Here is a 22,554-nt window from a genome sequence, read left to right on the forward strand (position 1 = left end):
TATGAATCTGGAAATACAATTAATGATAAGTCAAAATGGAAAAATAATATTATGACAGTGTATGTTTTTAAAGTGATGTTAAAAAGCATCTTTGAAGAGTGTCAAAAATAAATTTACAAAGAAAATAAATGAAGTTCATCAAAGACTGTATTTGGAAAATGAAAACAGAGAGAATGCACAAAAACAATCTCCCCCACCCCTGGGCCCGCCCGCCCACCCCGACCCCGTCAACGATGGCTTTCTGTGGCCTGGACAGAGCAGAGTCACTCAGCAGTTCTAACCCCCAGAGACCCGAAGAGCGAAGTCGCCTCCTCCACTCCAGGTGAATGTGGGTCCGGAGCAGCAGCCACTGCATCTTTGGAGCATGAGGAGGGATCTCCAGAGACCACACACCTTCCCTTGGGAGAATACGTGGCTACCTCCCCTACTGTTGCAGATCTCGTTCATGTCCTAAGTCAGGGCTGTGCAGTAGCAAAATGCACACGACAGAGAAAGCCAGGCAGAGACGACCCATCCCACAGCGGAGACCCTTGGTCACTCTCCCTCTACGTCAGCTGTCATCCAAACTGTGTCAAACTCCCCTCCTTTCTTCTAGAGTTTTCATTTTCTCTTAATGCTTGGGTGTAATCTATTTTTTCCTTCTCCTTTAATTAGACACTAATGCTCTTTTAAGGGACTATAAAATTTTTTTCTTATGGCATCAATAGAAATAAGACAATCACCCAAAAGAGAAACAGGTTTTTCTTGGCAAGTTAAGAATATGGTTTCCTGAAAAATATTTGTGAAATAGAAATTTAAAAGGAAGACAGAAAATGATAGAAATTCACTATAAAATCTCGATCCTGAAAAAGTATCCCTGCTGTCAGGACATTTGATATATTGGTGAATAAACTGTGTACGATTTCTTCATCTTACCAGTATTTCATGTTAAAGCTTTCATTTTTAAAGTACTGAGCTCGGCTCTGTTCAAATATTAATGATTACCACCAAATACGATCTGGTAGCAACATTTATTTAAGAGAGGACCATTTTACAGGACCTCAGATCTATGTATGTTTCATCCACATAATTAGGTGTATGGCTTTTTAAAGAAATCATGTGGGTTACACTCATAAATCTCAGTCACTTTTGGACTCCAGTCCTTGATTGTACAGATGTTTTTCTTCCTTTGTGATGAAGGCAATTTCCACCAGAATCGCAGGAATTCAGGAGAAACAGTAGGACTGTGAAACAACAGAGAAGGTGCAGTCTTTGATACTGAGCTGACCTGGTGTTCATTCCAGTTCTGTCACTAACTAACTGCAATCATAGGTAGGTAACCAAGATCGCCTCTCAAGCCCCAGAGAGGTTGTAAAGTAAAAACATTAAAGTTTCTCCACATGGTTATTATGAGAATTAAATTGGGTAGTAGAACTCCTGACTCACAATAGAAACCCTATAATTGTTAATTTCCTACCGTCATTTCCCATTCTAGATACACAATCTAGTGAAATCCATCTGTGTCCCAAAGTGCTAGCAAATAAAATAATAGGTGTTTTTAGTGCCAAACATTTACCTAAGGCTGGCACATTTGAGATCCTTTTTTGCCCATGATTGATTCTTGCTCTGTCATCAAAGTATACGATATTCACATACTGATCAAACTTCAAAGGTTTGGGGAATTTGTGAAATTGAGAACTCTGTCCTATCTCTCATCTCTACCTCCCTCAAGAGATACGGTGTTCACTGAAGAAGTTGTAAGTGGCCTTGTGGGTGTCCATCTTGTCTTGTGGTCACATCCTTGAGGCAGGCACAGGTGACAAAGTGATGCTGGTGTGAATGGATCAGTCTTTCAAGACATTTGATGATTTCATAGTCAGGAAGAGCGAGACTGGTCATGTTCAAGCCCAGCATTTGAGAAACCACCTCCCTGAAGTCCACCAGCTGCAATGTCAAACAGAACCACAATGACTGAGAGAATAAAATGTATCAACACAGCTAGACCAAATGCAACCCACACATCTGTGGAAAACCCAGGTTTGCATGAGCTAGGCAAATTACTTACTCTCATTACTCTCTGATTAATTCTCTCATTTATGGAAGAAGGAGGAGAAGGAGAAGAGGAAGAGGAAGAAGAAGAAGAGGAAGAAGAGGAAGAAGAGGAAGAAGGAGAAGAAGAAGAAGAAGAAAGAAGAAGAAGAAGAAGAAGAAGAAGAAGAAGAAGAAGAAGAAGAAGAAAGATTAAAGAATTTTTTGACATTTGTTATTACAATACCTCATTTTCCATTACGTAATGTGTAGAAAACAGCTCCTATGTTCTAATAGTAGAAGGAGAAGAAGAGGAAGAGGAAGAGGAGGAAGAAGAAGAAGAAGAAGAGGAAGAAGGAGGAGGATGGGGAGGGGAGGGGTAGGAGGAGAAGAGGAAGAAGGAGAAGAAGAGGAAGAAGAGGAGGAGGAGAAGGAAAAGGAGGAGAGGAAGAAGAGGAGGAGGAGAAGAAGGCTAGCCTGTTAAATTACCTCTAAAGTCCTTTCAGACACCAGCCTTCAGCAATTGCATAACCACTTTTCTGATGAGCCAATTAATATGGTATTGGCTACCAAATCAAGAAGCCCAGTTCAGCAACTGTGAATGAGATTCTGGCCTTGATAAGATTTCATTTTCCCACTTCCAGGGTGAATGACTAACCATATCTTTTTCCCAGGGCTGTTCTGAAATTTGGATCAAATGAAACGATGACTGTGTATGTGTTCTGCCTACTAGGAAATGCTCTACAATTGTTGGTGTGGTTGTGTCTCTTGTGTTATAAGCATTTATGCACTGGGATGTTAAATGGGCAATGAACCTCTTAAATGAAAGGAAGAACAAATGGCAAAAAAAAAAAAGTATGAGCTGATGAAAATGGAGGACTTCTAAGTGTTGATCAAATCACATCACACAGATTGCCACCTCACAACGCACAACACTGGACTCTCTGGGACAATTATTTGTCCATCACAAAAGGAAAAATGAGAGTTGTGGAGCTAGAGAAAATGGACAAAATGTGCCTTATACCCCTTCAAATTCTCATTGACTGGTTGCTGTGATTCTAGGCAAAAGCAGAAGCAGATCAACTAGAGATCGCCAGACAACCCCTCTCCATTTTAGAAAAGGTGTGATCCTTCCATTTTAGAAAAGGTGTGATCCAATCTGAAGGCAGATGTTTCCTCCAGGAGAAGTGCCTTCCAAACATCCTCATCATGTGCTCATTCACTTACCAGCATCCTTCCTATGCTGAATCCAACTAGGGAAACAGAACACTCTTTCCAGCCTAGTCTCCCTGATGAAAATGTTTTCCCCAAACCTTTCCACCCTTTTGAATATGGCCAATGCTCTTAATTGATGAGAGGTTTCCTCTGAGACCACTCACTCTTAGAGTTTGGCCTTCCTCAACTCAGCATGACACATGAGCCAAAGCAGAGGCAGCCAAAGAGAAAAACTATCCTCGGATCAGAGTCCACTCTGTGTCCTTCTGAGCTGCAGAAAGAGACTGAGATAAAAGCCAAAAGCAGGGGTCAGGCTGCCCAGGACATGTTTTTTTATGCCTGACCTCCTGATGGGCTCACCAGATAAAACTCCTCCTTGCAACCAGCGGGCGCATGAGTTCTGTTTTATGGTTTACATCTGGGCTTGGTTGGCCATCAGGTCTGGGTGCCACTGTTTGAAAATTGGGATTGTTTCCTGCAATTGATCTCTGCTGGAGATAAAATTTCCCTCCTGAGGCTGCAGCCCTGGATATCGTTAGAAGATCTGGGATAACGCAAACTTCAGAGGCAATCAGCAGATATAATAAAAACCTCTTCACAACCAGAACCTGGCTTTTCACAGGCTTTCCATGGCTTTGGTAAGAATGTCTTTTTCTTTGCTACAGTTCGCGCCATGAAAATGTGAATTGTTTTTCTTAGTGGAGTAAATCATAATGGTTCTTTTTATGCCAAAAAGATGGAAGAAGACAGATAGGTTAGAATGATATAGAAAGCTTGATAAATTGGTTATGAAGAAATGTATGAATAATTATCAAGCTTTTGAATTGCCCCATCTTTCCTAAATAAGGTTTCACTGCCAGATTTCTACTCACCAGCTTTTCTCTCTTTTCTGATCTTCCAAAGATTCTTTTAATGTCTTCATTTCACTGGTTACCACTTCTAGCATGTTCCTGGCCCTCTCTTTACTCTCCTTAGCTTCATGCTCTGTAGACTCCAATTCTGATTTGACAGACAGTAGCTTTTTCTCAGCTTTCTCCTTCATCTTTTCCAGTTTGTCTCTGGATTTATTTAGGTCTTCAATGGCTTTAGTCTGTTCCAAAGTTTTAATCTAAGCAGTCAAAGAGAATGCTGATAATTTCTTCTGCATTTATTTAGGAAAATTGTATAAACAAGACAAATCAGAAGTCAGTGGGGACTTCCTGGTGGCACAGTGGTAGGGAGTCCGCCTGCCAACGTAGGGGACACGGGTTAGATCCCTGGTCCGGGAAGATCCCACATGTCGCGGAGCAACTGGGCTCGTGTGCCACAACTACTGAGCCTGCGCTCTAGAGCCCATGAGCCACAACTACTGAAGCCCGCGCACCTAGAGCCCGTGCTCCGCAACAAGAGAGGCCACCGCAGTGAGAGGCCCGCCCGTGGGCTGCAGCGAAGTGGCCCCCGCTCGCCGCAACTAGAGAAAGCCCGTGCACAGCAACGAAGACCCAACACAGCCAAAAATAATAAAATAAATAATAAAAAAAATTTTTTAAGTCAATGAAATTCATTTAACAACTCTTTTCATGAATAAAGAATGGAATCCAACCCAGTTATACAGACTCTGCTAAGCATATAGACTGGACGAACATGTCTTAAAGCAGTTATAATTTATGAGCAAATATGAGAGTATCATTATGTGGAAGATTGATGCGATAAAATGGTAGATAGCATGATTCAGGGGTTAAATATTAAAACAAAGTCTGTGGTACTCACACATAGACTCTACCGGGCTCCACAGGTAAAGCAACTTGCACTTTTTACCCCTGACAAGGGGTCATCCCTGGTATAAAAACATTAGAAAGAGCAAAATGTCTCCTCTTTTGGTGATTTACCACAAGGAAGCCCCACTTAAAATCTCCTAGGCAAGTCATCAGTGCTGTGAGGGAAATGAGCAGTTTTTCTGAAAAAATGTATTTTGACTTCACCAATGGATATGGGAACTAGGAGGCGGCCACAGCATTCACTGCAGGCAGGAGGGAAGGGTGGTACCTCTCTCTCAGAAGCTATCCCAGGTCTTAAAGCCAAAACAGAGCATCCTCAAGTATGAGGCACATTTTCTTTATTAGTTTAATATTTAAAATTATACCAGATCCGCCGACAAAAAGAATTTGAGTCAAAGGAATGAAGCTCTGATACATACTATAGCATGGATGAACTATGAAGACATCGCTATAAGCCAGACACAAAAAGACAAATATTGTATAATTCCACTTCTGTGAGTTACCTGGCATAAGCTAATTCATAGAGCTAGAATGTGGAATAGAAGTTACCAGGAGCTGAGGGAATGGGGAGCTCTTGTTTAATGGGCACAGAGTTTCAGTTTAAGATGATGACAAAGTTCTGGAAATGGATAGTGGTGATGGTTGCACAACAGTGTGAATGTACTTAATGTCACTGAATTGTACATGTAAAAATGGTAAAATTTTATGTTCTGTATATTTTACCACAATTTTTAAAAACAAGAATTTGAGGTAGTTTTGCATAATTAGACACAAAATTTTTTAACTGACCATTCAAAATAAATATGAATGAGCTACCACTTATCCACTGGATGTCTATAAGCAAAAAGGTAGGCAGTAACAGGTGTTGGTAAAGAAGTGGGGAAACTGGAACCCTCCTATACTGCTGGTGAGAATGCAAAATGGTATAACTGCTGTGAATAACAGTTGGCCAGTTTTCAAATTGTAAACATAGAGTTGACTTATGACCCAGCAATTCCACTCCAAGGTGCATATATCCAAGAGAACTAAAAACTTACGTCCACACAAAACCTTCACAAGAATGTTCATAGCAACACCATTCATAATCACAAAAAAGTGAAAACAGCCTAAATATCCATCAATGGATGAGTAGATTAAAAAGTTGTACTATATCCATGCAGTAGAGTATGACTCAGCAATAAAAAGGAACGTAGTACTGATACATGTTACAACGTGGATGAACCTTGAAAACATTGTGTTAGGGGAAGTAACTCAGTCACAAAAGACCACTTATTATATGATTCCATTTATATGAGAGATCCAGAAAAGGCCAGGGGTTGGTGGGAGTAGAAAATGGGGAGTAACTGTTCCCCATTACTTTTTCGGGTAATGAAAATGTTCTGAAATTAGATAGCAGTGATGTTTATAAAACTCTGTGAATATACTAAAAACTACTGAATTGTACACTTTTAAAAGGGTTTTATGATATGTGAATTATATCTTGATAAAGCTGTTATTGGAAAGTACATTTACAAAGAAGCCTTTAAATGCATCAGAAGAAATTACTTTGAAATAAAGAAGTACACGTGGGATGGACAAAGTGCAAATACCAGCAGAGCTCTGAATTTAGTTCTGAGCCTCCTAACAGTTCAGACAAGGCCTACAGGCATATTCTCAAAGAAAAAGCATAAATTTGTGTTTTAATTTTGTTGAAAATCATTTAAAGGTTACATCTGAAAGTAATAAAAAGATACCAAATAATGAGCGTTTGCTGATTTCTCCCTTCCCCTTTCATTTTATCCCTTCTTTCCTAAGAAGGAAAGATGCTTTCTTGCTGCATCTACTCCCATCCTGTTGTTCCCAGGGCAAATCTGAGTAACGGGGAGAGTGTTGGGGAAGAAGAAAGCCTGAGAGACTAAGTTGATCTACCCGATAAAAAGCTGAGAGAGGAGTGGGAAGAAAGAGTCTCTGTTAACTAGGCTGCAGGAAGTGTTTCTGGAAGAAACTTGGGATGATGGAAGAGGGACTTGTGAGGAGATATAGGTGTCATGCAGCAAGGAGACAAGAGAGAGAGAAAACAATGGAAAGACGCTTTAAAATATTGCTACTCTTGATGAATGAAATCCTCCTTTGTTTTTATTTTTTCCTTTTTTTTTGAGTAACAATAATAAAGCAACATTATCATTTAGTTTCTGGACTGCTGATTATTTATTGATGAGGGATTCTGAGATTGTTGCAATTTACCCAGACTACATTTGGAGGCTACTGTCAGAGATTAAAATCTTGACCGAGTCTCGGGGTTAGAGCTCATCTTCACGGAGACTGAGTTCCAGAATTATGGCGTAAGGAGCACAAGCTGACCTGACCTAAACTCTGAAGGGTCCTCCAACACTTCTGGAAAGTCAGAGGAATGGGAGAAGCTATTCTAAGATTGGAATTATGACATGATATGGAGGAAAGGTGCCTGCTTGGGAAATGGATGTCCAGATGGAAAATCAGATTTATACTGTCTGGGTAATGTCACTAAACTGAGAAAGCTTGAGTCAAATACCTAAACTGGAAACTTGTTTTTACCTACTATCACACACACAGATTCTTAAGAAATTAAATTCCTTTCCAGGCAGAGAGGAAGTCAATGGCAGACACTCTTGGACAAGTTCCAAACTTTTGAACTGGCTCCATGCAGGACACAGGAAATCTCTTGGGAAACTGACAGCTGCTTGCAATCCAGAAGGTGTAAGAACAACTGCTGTAGCTTGGGAAATATGCAGGAAATAAAATGCCAGCAACAGCTGTAGGAAGGGATTCTGAGTCAGCTTTTTTGTCAATGAACCAGCACCAGTAGGGCAAGCACTTGAGACAAGGAAATGGTGCTGTATATTAGTACGAGTATATTAGAATATTATATAATTATATAATATTATAGAATATTATCTCATTGTAGATTCCTGAGTGTAACGATTGCACTGTGGTCACACAGAAGAATTCTCTTGTTCTTAAGATATACCTGGTAAGTATTTAGCAATGAAGTGTCATGACGTCTGCAACTTACTCGCAAATGGTTCCTCTCTCTGTCTCTCTGTCTCTCTCTGTCTCTCTCATTAGGCAAAATATAACAATAAGTAAAATGTTAACAATGTACATGAAAAGTAAAAGAATGTCTGTTATGCTATTCTTGTAACTATTCTATAGATTTGAAATTTTTCAAAATAAAAAATTGAGAAGGGAGCTTTCCCATGAGTGATCGATACATGTATAATGCATCCTATCAGTAAAAAATTCTGAATATATATGTACATTTATTTATAAATTATATGAACAAGTGCTCTAAAAAATATAATGTGTTGATTTTCAAATATTTTACAAATAGGGAAATTAGATGGGCGAAATCACTATCAATTTTAAAACAAGGTTATCTCCCTTTAAAACATAAAGATTCCCTTCACATGCCAACTATCTCAGTGCTGCAGAGAAAACATGGGGCAAAGCAAGAAGTTTCTGGGATTGCTATGTTGCATTATAAACCTTATATTAACAGAAGAGGAGATACATTCAGCCTTTCTACTCAGATTGGAAAAACATTTACAGTGGGCCATCTACCAAAGGAGATGGAACACAGCTTGGAGAGTTAGAAGCACATAAATCAAGTCCTAATGAGAAAAATTTATAGCCAAGAATTTCTCAAAAATATGAGACTTTATCACAATCCTGAGGGCTGCCTGAATTCTTGTTGTCAGGGAGTAAGTAATGGACTCCAAGCCAAGCCACCAGGACCGAACTGGGAGCCAGCAGTAGGAAGTAGGCCTCAGCCTCCTAAGTCAAATCCAGCAAACGAGATTGCTGGGAGGATGGGGGGTCGGGGGTGGGGAAAGGGGGCCAAGGCAAATGGGTTTCTTAGTCCAACTAAGGGAGCTTATCAGATCCAGCCCAGAGTTCAGTGAGAGACTGTGCCCACAATTTTTTCCCAGTGGGACAGAGATGGTCATAAAAAAGATTGATGTGCCACCCAGACCCCAGAGAGGATGGACCAGCTTCCGAGTCTGCTTCACTTCCAGTGAATACCATATCTGGCATCTGCCTCCTTGAGGGAAAGCATTTCAAATCTGGTGAACAATTCTCTCGTGTTATAAGGGCCAAAGACCCTGAAAGAGAAGGTGATTAAACGTAAAATCGGACCTGTTGAATCTGCCAGAGGATCTAAATTCTCCACCTGGAGGGTTTTTAGGAGATCGCACTGAAAATAGGACCCTACGGGAGCCAGGCACTGCAAGAGGGCTCTCTAAAGGGGGTGGGACAGCAGGGGGGGAGGGTCGCCCAATGATGCTGTGTCCCTCCTCAAAGAACCACAGAGATTTCACTAGGAGAGAACCATAGCAGAAATCAAAGGAAGATGCTCCACTCTGCAGGCTGAGCACACCACAAACCCCTCTGCAGCACCTAGGAGGTTCTTTCTCACAGGTTCTGCTTGATGTACACATTCAAAGTGGGGCGAGTTCAGGGCAATTCAAGGTCAACGGATCTACATAATCAGAGCTGAGGTCAAGATGGTAGGTTCGGGGAAAATAATATAAAGAAAGGCCACACTGGCTAGATTGGAGAAAGTTCTGGAGTGTGGGAGGAGCATGGGAAGCAGCTGTCTTACGTGGGAGATTATCAAGAAAGTTAGAAAGCAGAAGAGAGCTTTTCTGGTGGCTGAAGAATGTTATCCTCTTTGGGTGTTTCCTTGAGAGACTACAAGGAAGATAATAATGGCTTTCCACTAGTTTTTGCTTGTCTGACTACCAATTTTTGGCCACAGCTCCCTACTAAGATTAAGCCACATGGTACAGGCTGAAAGCTCACCACCAAATATCTATTCTTCCTTTTTTTATTACTTCCCAGAATAAAGACCCATTTCTTAGGCTGACTTCATCTAACTGAGCCCCAGGGACTAAGTTCCAGCCAACGAAGACTAAGAAGTGTTGTATTGTTCCTGGAAAGTGGCATACAGGATGTCCTTCCACCTTTCCTTCGGCCTGGTGCCTGGAATGAGGCCAGAACCCCAGCAGCTAGCTTGCCCTAAGAGGTGACATTGAGGAGGAAAGTTATTGCTGGATGGTGAAGCAGAAAGAGAGAACAAGCCAGGATCAGCGATGAACATGAAGCTATCCTACTAAACATGGAATGACTATGTCCATGCTTCTTTGCAGTGAGAAAGACGTAAACATCTTTCCTGACCAAGCCACTGTTATTGTGTGTTTCAATCTACTCAGCTGAAACTATTCATAACCCATGCTGGCTACAAAGCAACTGGCGTTGCATGAGTTACACAAAGAACTGGAGCTCTGCCACATGACTTCAGTGCCTGCATCTGCACTTGTGCATAAGGCTATGCTTCTGCCAATTAGTAGCATCACTTTAACTATCCTATAGGTTAATGAAGAAAGAGCAAAGGTAGAGTTAATACATAAATAATGCATTCATGCCAACTGGAGGCCAAATTATGTCATGGTGTCTGTACAAGAAAAGTAAATGCAGTAGCAAAATAAAGCACATGGTAGAATAATCAATCACTCCATCCTTAGATGACAAAAACTGCAGGCATGCCAAACTAAAAGAAGCCCATGCCACAAGCAGTCAGTACTACACATTCTTACTAATGGTGATTTTAGGGAACTAAAATCTAGCATACTGAATTAATATTGCTAATTTTTTAATTCTATTTTTATACTTTGTTTTTATTTCTAAATTGGTTTGGATCTTATAATGGTAAAAATGTAATGAGATTAAGAAATTTCTAGGGACTTCCCTGGTGGTCCAGTGGTTAAGAATCCGCCTTCCAACGCAGGGGACATGGGTTCGATCCCTGGTCAGGGAACTAAGATCCCACATGGCACAGGGCAACTAAGCCCGCAGGCCACAACTACTGAGCCTGCGCACCCTAGAGCGCACGCGCCCCTACTAGAGAGCCCACGTGCTGAACTACTGGGCTCGTGCACTCTACAGCCCGCATGCCACAGCTAGAGAGAAGCCCGCATGCCACAACGAACATCCCGTGTGCCGCAACTAAGACCCAACACAGCCAAATAAATAAATAAATAAATATTTTTTTAATAAGAAATTTCTATATAGTGTTGTTTGTACACATATAAGCAGTATTATAACAAAATTATTTTGATTCAACACAGAGAGGGGAAATCTATGCAAGAATATTTTTCTTTCAAAAAGGCATTTCTACAATATTTATGTTTTCCTGCCAAATTAAAATTTAACAGGTCATCTGGAAAGGTCTGCTTCTTCCTGGTTTAGAATTCAGGAGGAAATTTAATACAAGGGTCTTAAAGAGGGAGACTTGGGTAACCTAGGGGTCAAGGTCTTCAACCATGTTTTGCAACAGTCGTGGAAATGCATACAAAAACTTGAACTCAAGTGTTCAAGACAGCCTTATTCATCATAGACCAAAACAAAAATGGAAACAATCCAAATGTCCATCAAATACTGAATAAACAAAATGTGGTAAATCTATACAATGGAATATTATTCAACCATTAAAAAACTGTAATGGTTACCTTTATGTATCAATTTGGCTGGGCCACAATGCTCAGATATTTGGTCAAACATTATCATGAATTTTCCGAGGGTGTTTTGGCATAAGATTAACATTGCCCTTCCGTAATGTGGGTAGATTTCATCCGATCAGCTGAAGGCCTGAAGGGAACAAAAGACTGACTTCCCCTGAGCAAGAGACAACTCTGCCAGCAGGCAGCCTTTGGACTTAAACAGCAACACTGGCTCTTCCTGGGTTTCCAGCTTGCTGGCCAATCCTGCAGATTCTGAATTTGCCAGCTTCCATGCTCATGTGGGTCAATTCCTTAAAATAAATCTGTGTGTGTGTGTGTACATCCAACTAATTGGATGTACACACACACACACACACACACACACACACACACACACACACACAGATTTAGAACTCTGACTAATACAGGAATGAAGGACTGATCACAATATGGGTGAAACTTGAAAACATAGCAAATGAAAGAAGCCATGGGCAAAAGGCCACATATTGTATGACTCCATTTATATGAAGTGTCCAGAATGGGCAAATCCATAGAAACAGAAAGTAGATTACTGGTTTACGGAGTTTAGGGAAAGGATGAATATGGAGGTTTTTTTGTTTTGTTTTGTTTTTTGGAGGTCAGGGGATGATGGACATGTTCCAGAATTAGGGAATGGTGATAGCTGCACAACCTTGTCAATATACTAAAAACTACTGAATTTTGTACTTTAAAAGAGTGAATTTGGGGAGTTCCCTGGTGGCCTCGTGGTTAGGATTCCGGGCCTTCACTGCCATGGCCTGGGTTCAATCCCTGGTTGTGGAACTGACATCCTGCAAGCCACAGGGCGCAGCCAAACAAAAAAGTGAATTTTATAGCATGTGAATTATATCTCCGTTTTTTAAACAAAACACATAGAAATGTGTCCAAATTATTACTTTGTATCGACCCTCTCTAGCTGGTGAAATTAATGCCTAATTTATAAGAGTGCCAGCCCCACCCCACAAAAGAGATGTCCACCCAGAACCTCGGAATGTAGTCTTTTTGCAATTTGCAGGTGTAATTAAGATAAGAAGCTTGGGGCTTCCCTGGTAGTGCAGAAGTTAAGAATCTTCCCGCCAATGCAGGCGACATGGGTTTGAGCCCTGGTCCAGGAAGATCCCACGTGCCGCGGATCAACTAAGCCCGTGAGCCACAACTACTGAGCCTGTGCTCTAGAGCCCACGAGCCACAGCTACTGAGCCCGCGAGCCACAACTACTGAAGCCCGTGTGCCTAGAGCCCGTGCTCCACAACAAGAGAAGCCACCACAATGAGAAGCCCGCGCACCGCAACCAAGAATAGCCCCCGCTCGCCGCAACTAGAGAAAGCCCACGCACAGCAACGAAGACCCAACGCAGCCAAAAATAAATTAATTAATTAAATAAAAATTTTTAAAAAAAGATAAGAAGCTCAAGGTGAGATCATCCTGGATTAGGGTGGGCCCCAGATCCAGTAATGGGTATTCATATAAGATACAGAAAAGGAGACATACAGAAGGGAAGGTCACATCAAAATGGAGACAGAGATCAGAATTATGCAGCGGTATGCCAAGGATTGTAGGCCGCAACCGGCAGCCAGGAGAAAGGCATGGAATGGTTCCCCTTAGATGCTCCAAAAAGAACCAACCCTAGCAACACCTTGATTTCAGACTTCTGGACTCCAGAATTGTGAGAGAATGAATGTCTGTTGTATTAAGCCACTCAATTTGTGGTACTTGGTTACAGTAGCCCTAGGAAACTAACACAAGAAGGCCATTTTTGCTAACGTCAGAAATACTGCTTATGGATAGTAAAATTAACACAGGGACAAGCATAGGTGATGTACAAAGATGGAGAATTGATACCATCAGTCTGTCTTGAATACTAATATGTCTCAAATAAAACAATAAAAAGCTGTTTTGTAGTTGAAATCTTACAAATTCATGAAGTTGGCATTGACTGTATTAGTAAGTTATAGAGATCTCTATTCTCTAGTGGCAGGCAGACTTTGAACTCTACCTAAATGTTTAGGGGCCTGAGTGATCGCTGAGTCAGTCAAATCCAGTCTCTTCTATACCTTACCTGTAGAAATATGTGTAGCTCTTTATGCAGAATAAAACAACAAATTAAACACACAAGCCAACTTTATTTACTTTCCTGTCTCTCCTTCCCTTTTCATCCAAGTATTCAAGAAGACTAGGCCGCCATCTCTGTTTCTACTTCTCTTTCATTTCTCAGCCTACTGAAACTTGGCTTTTTGTCAGAGCCTTCAGTCACTACCACCATGACCTGCTATTATACACGCTCAAGCCTTAGATGTCCCAAAGCCAAGTGTAGCAAATAGTCATTCAGTCTTCATCTTACTGCTGCACTTGATGCTGTTGATCACAGCCTTATTCTGCAGTCCCCTTACTCTCCTCATATCTCTGTTTCTTTTTAGTCTTTTCCTGACAATTTCACTCATCTTCTTGAAATTCTCCAGTGGCTCCCCAGGACCCAGGTGAAAAGTCCAAGCATCCTAGCATGACACACGAGGCCCTGTGTGATCTGGCCCTGTCCTCTGCCCAGTTTCTTCTCCCACTGCTCCAACACGCAGAAATTATCACCGTGTTAGCAGCAGCCAATCAGAGTTTCTATTCACCTGCTTATTGCATTTAATTATCACTCATTTTCATTCTCTTCTCCAATCTGTCTGTATTTCAGTTATTCCCATTCTACCTCCACATTGTTTACCTGTCCACATGTCACCTATATGATCCATTTTCTTCTTTAACTTAACCACCTTTTTAACTTAAAGGAATTTAATTATTTTAAAGGGAATTTTATATTATGTGCCACAAATGGGAGATAACAATAAAACAAACACTGTATTAACAATAAAACAAAACGGTATTAGTAGGTACTATTGCTGGTACTCAGCACTAAGCATAAGGCTTATTCTTTGTTTAAAAGGTAGACCAGCAAGTGTTCTAGGACATAATAACCTCTAAGATTTTCTCCTTCATGGTGAAAGAATTGAAAGAAAAACTAAAGGGAACCCATTTTTTTTACTTCAGGATTGAACATTATATAATATCCCATCCTGTATCTCCTAGAAGCATTCTGTATACAGAATGCTTCCGCTCTCTTCCTGCTTCCGCTCTCTTCCTGCTTCCGTTCTCTTCCTGCTTCCGCTCTCTTCCTGCTTCCGCTCTCTTCCTGCTTCCGTTATCTGCTACACGAAGTGTGGGCTCCTCTCACCCCACCACCACTTCTAGTTCACAGGGCTGTCTTGGCCCAGGCCGCCTACGGCTACTCTCACTACACTTAGCCGGGATCATGGCTTAGCGCATCTGCCTGGGAACCTCTGATGGCGAGTCACTGCATCCCTCACTTGAGCGGGCCACCGCCACCTGCTCCCACAGTGTGCTCTCCCGAGCGCATCTTTAGCTACCTTCCATATCCCCCAAGAGTGCAAATGGAACATTAGGCTCTGGGGCATGGGTGCAATCTAGGTCCCCTGCACCTGCACCTCCTGCAGCCCCTGCCAGCCAGGGAGGGAACAACTGCGTGCTGACATCAGGGATTCTCCCTGACCCACCAGACACACACCCCAAAGGTCAGTCTCAAGGTATGAGAGGGGTGTCCAAGATACTTACTTCTGATATTTTCTCCCCACCCAGGCACCCTATCAGATGCTTTCCCTAGCTTCCCCCTTCCTTTACATTCAAGTATGTCCACTCCCCTGGGTGGAGTCTGCCCTCCCCTTCTCTAGGGAAATAAGCCTCTATCTAGTGGCCTCCTCCTAATGCCAAAAGGGCTTCAGGGGGAAAAAAGCTAATGACTCAGGAAGGAGAATAGAGTGGGAAATACGCCCTAAAATATTGTCCTGCTACACAGATTCCTTTTCCCAACTGGCCTGTTTCCAGATTCAGAAACATTCCAAAAGTCCATTCCAGAGCCCATGTCTGCAAAGAGCAAGGACATCATTGTTGCCCGCTTTCACGACACGGGTATCTGCCAGGGGTGACATGTGTACATGAAGTTAGGTATTATTGCCAGTGGCACACATACGTAATATTTAAATATTTTTATTAAATCCCAAGTTCTAATTTCGTTCTTCTCTGTATTCATTAGAAGCCGAACACCTCGAATCCAGGAATCACATCACCCCAACTTGTCTGCCCTCTTCACCACTTGGTGTGACACATCGCCCAGCACAACACACACCTGCTGCCCCCTCTTCTCAGTGAACACTTCCGTTCATTTTCTCATTTTCTCTAAGCAAATTCCTATGTGAAAAATCCCTACATGAACCCTAACATTATAGTCACCCACACTTTGAAGAAATGTTTTTATTTTCTGTACATCACATCACCCCTTTTTGACTGACTTTTCACCCAGCAACTATGGCTTCGTTTCAAATACTGAAGAGACACGAAATTGATCGACTCTGCTGATTTGTGGAATATTTGCATTTTTCTCACAACTCTAGAAAATCAGAGGAAATGTTCAGCTTTTATTTCTGGTGTGTCCCTTTTAAGGCTGTCATGCTTTTGCATAAACTTTTATGGAAACACACACGGACAGTGACGAGGAAATGCAGCTGAGCACCTGCCTTAAGCTCACTGGTGTCAGCCAGTCTGGCTTTGAGCTCAGTGTTCAATTCTCGACACACACTCAGCTCCTTCTGCAGCCTCTCCACCTTCTTCTGCAACTTCCTGATGGTGACATTGGCCTCGTCCCTCTCCACAGCCGATGCCGAATGCACCTGCTTCTCCTCCTCCAGCTGGGCTATTTTTTGCCGGAGGAGGTTCATGGGCAGCTCTTTGCTCTCCAGTCTTTCTTTCTGAGTCTTTAGCTGATTTGATACAAACAGGGATTTTTTTTTTTTTAATAATCCTTGAATAGTCAGTAAATATAAATGAATTACTCAGATAATGTTGATCTTTATCTACACTTCAATAAGACTAATTTGTAAACCATCAGATTTTCGTGATTGCATTTTTCTATCCCTATTTTTCCAAGAATTAATTTGGTAGCTGCAAAGTATGAGACAAAAGAGCCACAGAAAATGCACAAAGGAGTAGGCTTTCAATGTCTGATTCTCTCCAACATTATGTGCATCATAATAAAAATGTAAAATTACTTTTAAAACTACTAAAATGGGCTTATCAAGAGCGGAACATAATAAGACAGACAAAATCCTCTCCAACACCCCATGGCAACTATACTTGTACTGGTCTTTTCTGAAAGAAGATAAAGTGTAAATTAGTACCGAAAACCCAGTCTGACTAGTTTCAATCACTTAGAACCAGGGTGAGTGGCACCGAACATGGGAGTTGATATATTTTTAAAGTATATGAAGGAGATTTTGAGGAAAGCTTTGTTTATAGATTGAAAATCTTAGCAATAGAAGGGACTTCAAGAAGGCATTACTTCAGTAGTGTCTTTACTATACGCCAGACCTTATACCATCCACAAACCAGGCTGAGGAGGGTCTGCAAATAGCACTTAGCATCGACGGTCAAACTTGATGAAAGAAATTGTAATGGTTTTTAGAAAAAGATTATGGACTCTATGAGGAGAAAAAAATCCTCCTGGGCTTCACATGTCACAATTAGTGAGTAGACTATTAAGTACAAGATCCTCTTTCATCTCTTACAAACACTGGGAATTGAAATCGTGCAGAATTATAGAATGTTAGAGCTAAAGACCATCCCATTTTCCCCAATTATATATTCTGCATTAGTAAAGTGTTTGAAGGTGTGAAGGGCTTACTGAAATGAGGGCTTAAATATCTTGTCTAACAGTGACAGCAATGTCCATGCCCACATCCTTTTTTAACAAGGCGTTTTCCTGAGCTTCTTTATGTCAAATTTCACTCTACTGCAAATTTACCATGATGAGTTCTGTATACTGGTCATTTTAATAATTATATAATACTTAAGAAGGAATAATATTGGATATTGAGGAAAAATCAATTATCTGAGAACTTCAGAAAGAATTGTAGCTCAGTTTAATGTCTCTGATGGTACTAGGGGTTGTCTGCTTTCTTTCCTTAAGATACAGTAAATGGAGAAGAGGTCACATATGAATAGAGCATCTTCTATGAACCAAGAGTACAAAAATGCTATTTATTAACAACCTCATGAGGTAGGTATCATCCCCATCTTAAATACGAGGAAACACAGAGAAGTATATAATTTGCCCAATGTCACACAGCTTGGTTGAACCAAATTGAGAACCCAGATGTGACTCATTAAGCAGCCTATACACGATAATTCTACTATAGAATTTTCTCCTAAGAACTATTCTAAGGACACATCTGTGTTTTCCTTTCTCTCCCCAATGACAATAATTACATAATAATTATGTTTTTATGTTTCATCCATTCATTCATTTATGTAGTCTAAACTGTCAGTAAGTCTTCCTTTGAGTGAGTGGAAAGTAAACTCTTCTCCTCTCTACTTTCTAGTGCAAGAGAGCTTATATAAAGGTGAGACTGCTAGATGTTGCCCAGATCTCCTCTTCTCCCATAGTCATAGAAACAGTGACTTTTTCACCTAGACAAATGGCTACCCAGAGTAAAGACTACAGTTCCCAGCCTCCCTTGCAGCTAGGTTTAGCCATCAGAACACATTCTAGCTGTGGGATATAAATACAAGTTCACATAGAAAACTCTGGGAGCCTCCTTTAAAAGACAGCTCATGCATGTTCTTTTGCATCCCTCTTCTTCATCCCTTTCTTTTGTAACCTTCTGCCCGGAACACAGATATAATGGTTCTAGGCACCACTGTGAACCATGACAATAGGGACCACCCTAGGGATGTGCAAGTACTGAGCTGAAAGGAGCCTGGGTCCTTGGAAACTTTACAGAGTAGAGCTGCCAACTCACTCTAAGCTGCTTACCTCCAGAAATGGATGTGAGGGGAAAAAAATACCAAAAAACCCACTTCTACTTGTTTAAGCTACTCACAGTCAAACATAACCTTAGATGATACACTGACTTTCCCTTCAGACTTGAAATAGAGACTCGGCTTCTAAATACATATTTGTATAATATGTTTCCTAGCCACACTGGCAAATATGGTGGAAATAAATTATTTTTCAAGATTTAAGTTTCTCAGAACTTCCTTCTCTCAACACCAGCAATATCCCCTACCTTTCTCTGTAAACTGTAGGCGACCGTCTTGTTTTCAATGACTGCGCTGCTCTCGAGGCGGACCAGCTGCTCTGTGCGGGCTAAAACTACATCCAGACGCATGTCGAAGCCAAGTTCAGCAGCCATCTGGTCCAACTTCATTTTCTCTGAAAGCTGGTCCAGAAATTTAAGATACTAAACCCAAGAACAAAAATGAAAATGGGACACAAAAGTAGAGTTAACAGGTGATCTCACAGAATCCTTGTCTTTCTCCCAAGCTTACAGGTAGTTCTCATTAAACCCAGTACAGAGCCCAGCCCCTGACTCCAGTGCTTGCTGATGAATTCTTGAACCACCTTGCCAGCTCCATGTTCTGTTCCTTGTCCAAATTGTCTTGACTCTCCTGGTCAGTGGCCTTGATGTTCAGTCTAACATTATACACTCTTCTTAACCCTGCCACCTGACAAATGTGGCACGCTCCTGACTGCATCTGCATCTCTCTGCTTTGGGTACTTGCTGCTGCTACCATGACCGTCCCAGCTCCTGGGATCTACTGGCTAATCCAGCCCCTGCGATCCACTCATCCACACACCTTCCATGGAAATTCCGTCCACCTAAGTGGGTCCTGGCCTCCAAGGTGGAAATTGACCAATTAGCCGGTTGCCATTTTACACTTCTTGGGTTCTACAAATCACGTTGAAACCAGAGCTCTCCATACAAACCAACTTGGGCAACATTTTTGTTTTCGTAAGTTTAAATTCTTTAGAAAATGTCTTTAAAAGTTTTTAATGTATCAAAGTTAAAGGAACAACATTCTAAAATTGAGCTGTATCAGGGAAGTCAAGGTTCATAGTTTAACAGGTTAAAGTTACAAAACTACCCTAGGATCCTCCTCCACTTGATTTCTGTGGCTTATCTCGTCATGCCAGACATTAGTCCTTACTAAGTGCTTGACAGATAAATAAATCCATCAATGAGCTTTCTATAACATAATTTCATGATCTGGGTTCTACCTTTGAAATTTCCTTCTCATTGCAATAACTCATCCATCTGGCATTTTTAGGCAATTATATGTTTAAATAAGTATCATTTCCTGATGACTAAAGAATGCCAGCTTAAAGCGCAGAACTATCTATATTTCAGTCATCAGAACGAAATTATTTGTAAGTGTATATTTTCCAATTTTGTTGAAAAGCCTACATAAAACTTCATCTCTCCTGTGAGTCACAGCCGTTACCGACATGGCTGCTGTACTGTGTGACAGGACCACCACAGGCTGTTTTTGTCTCTGAATCATCAGTCTGTCACTTCTTTTTTTGGCTGTCTTGGGTCTTCGTTGCTGCGTGCGGGCTTTCTTTAGTTGCAGTGAGCGGGGGTTACTCTTCGTTGCAGCGTGTGAGCTTCTCATTGCAGTGGCTTCTCTTGTTGCAGAGCACGGGCTCTAGGCATGCGGGCTTCAGTAGTTGTGGCTCGCAGGCTTCAATAGTTGTGGCTCGGGGGCTCTAGAGCACAGGCTCAGTAGTTGTGGCACACAGGCTTAGTTGCTCCGCGGCATGTGGGATCTTCCCTAACCAGGGCTCGAACCTGTGTCCCCTGCATTGGCAGGCGGATTCTTAACCACCGCGCCACCAGGGAAGCCCCGGTTTGTCACTTCTTAATGTTGGGTCAGCCCCCCTCATGGACTACTTCATTTCTAATCTATGCAGATGAAAGTGAAATAACTGCTACTGTTTGTATTTTAAATAAAATAGAGTTGGTACCTTTCAAGCGAAGGTATAAAAGCCTCTCTTTCTATTTCTACATGTGACCCATCCACTCAGCATTCAAGGACCTACAGCAGGCCACAGGGGATTAAGACAGGACTGGGCCAAGACCCCACAGAGAAAGTGCCTTTTCAAGGATCTTGGCTAAGCCTCAGAAAGTTAAGGTTGCTGACAGGATTCCTGTACATTTTGTTCATTTGAATCACAGCTTAGCATGAATATATCCTATGTGGTATAAACCTCAATTACCTGTATTTAAATTTAACTCTATACACCTTTGCTTTTCAATCTTACATGCCTACTATTTAAATTTACCTCAATTACCTGTATTCAAATTTAATCTCTATACACCTTTGCTTTTCAATCTTACATGCCTACTATTTAAATTTACCTCAATTACCTGTATTTAAATTTAATCTCTATACACCTTTGCTTTTCAATCTTACATGCTTACTAGGCTTACTAGGCAGTAAGGCTACTATTACTATTTTATAGGCAGTTACCTATGAAAGATCCACCATGGGTAGAATCAGTTTACACAACTTGATTGCATAACTGAAAGTTATTTTGGCACAGCCTCAGCTAAAATTAATGAGTCATCCTAACGAAGGCGGGAAGAGACACCGATCTACCTAAAAGTCTTGCCTTTGACATGCTTCTTCTATTATTTAAATAATATTGATTGATTCTTGCTCTAAGCCCTGGAAAAATCCAGAAAAAATGATTTCCCCGGGCCTCAACAAGTTCTGAGCTGATTGGAAAAGATGAATTAAGACGTGGATACAAAAAGGGTGATTAGTGCCGTGACAGGGCCAGGTACGTGTTGCGTGAAGAACTAAGCCTCTGAGGAAAGGCTCCCAGAGGAAGTGACGTTGGAGCTGAGTCTTGAAGGGATATTATTATTATTATTATATTATATTATACATATTATATAATTATATTATATATATTATATATATAATATAATTATATATATAATATATAATATATATATTATATTATTATATTATTATTATTATTATTATTATATAGTTATTCCTAGAAGACGGTAAGGAGAACATTTTCTCAGAGAGACCAGCAGTGTGCAATATGGACTGCCGAGGGGGCCTTCTTTTCTTTGGGCACATTACAAATTCGAATGTGGATGTCTTTGGACTCTGGCCACTCCCCGCACACCCTACCAGTGCCCTGCTGGTCTCAGGAGGCTTCTGACTTTGCCACCATTGGCTGGAGAGATTGCAGGTGAGAGAGAGCCTGGACTTGGAAACTGGCCAGGTCACAGCCATGTAAAGAAAGAATCAGGACCTGGTCCTGAGAACCATCCAGAGCCCTTGACCAGTTTTAGGATGGAGGAAGGTGAGATTAGACACGCATTTAATTAAGAGCACCCCGGGAGCAGTGGGGACATCGGTTAGAAGGGTTTTTCTGCAGCCCGTGCAAATCCTCATCATGCTCCGAACCAAAGCCCTGCTTCTAAATTAGAGATGGGGGAGGGGATGTTTGAGATCTATTGAGGAGACAGAATTTACGGTGCTTAGGAATTGGCTGAAAAGAGGGAAGCACTGCAGGTGCCTCTCAGGATTTTGGCTTGGGCAGATTACCTCACCATCACTGAGGCAGGAGAGGGACAGATTTGAGGAGAGGGAATCATTTTTGTTTTGAATATGTTTAGTGCAAGGTGTTGGTGGAACATCTAGGTGTAGATGTCCGGCAGTCAGATATCTTCCAGTTTAACGTATTATACTCAGGGGCAGGATTTCCTTTCAAGCTCAACATTTCAACCAACACACCTTTTTCAGGCATCCGTTCAAGAAATTCCCGTCACCGTCCCAAATTCTTCAAATCTATCCCCATCCTTACCCACAAAACCCCTACTTGATCCAAACCCTTATTATCTTCTGATCAAAACTACCCTAAGAATCCCCCAACGGGCTCCTTCCTTTAGCCTCTAGACGCTCAGAGCCACTCTGCCTTCAGAAAAACCTTTCTTTCCGTCAGAACCCTCCTGTGGTTTTCCATTACCGGCAGGATAAAGCCTCGCGTAATCAGCCTGCCCTACCTCAGTTATTCCTGCCACCTTGAGGGCTGCCTCCTGCCTTTGCCTCAGCAAGCATCACGCTCCAGTCTCCCTGTCACCCTCTATTTCTTCATCCTT

General features: G+C 41.5%; 1 protein-coding gene across 1 annotated transcript in view; it reads right to left on the bottom strand.

The window, feature by feature from the left end:
• Positions 1–242: 242 nt before the first annotated feature.
• The window catches only part of CCDC170 (coiled-coil domain containing 170), a 56,875-nt gene continuing 34,563 nt past the window's right edge, over positions 243–22,554 (bottom strand). The window contains 4 exon segments of the mRNA XM_028494826.1: positions 243–1,923; positions 4,091–4,330; positions 16,111–16,353; positions 18,658–18,831. Coding sequence (XP_028350627.1) covers positions 1,723–1,923; positions 4,091–4,330; positions 16,111–16,353; positions 18,658–18,831 — 858 coding nt within the window. The 3' untranslated portion in view covers positions 243–1,722.

Source organism: Physeter macrocephalus, chromosome 10 (genome assembly GCF_002837175.3).
Source record: "Physeter macrocephalus isolate SW-GA chromosome 10, ASM283717v5, whole genome shotgun sequence".
NCBI classification, from domain to species: Eukaryota; Metazoa; Chordata; class Mammalia; order Artiodactyla; family Physeteridae; genus Physeter; species Physeter macrocephalus.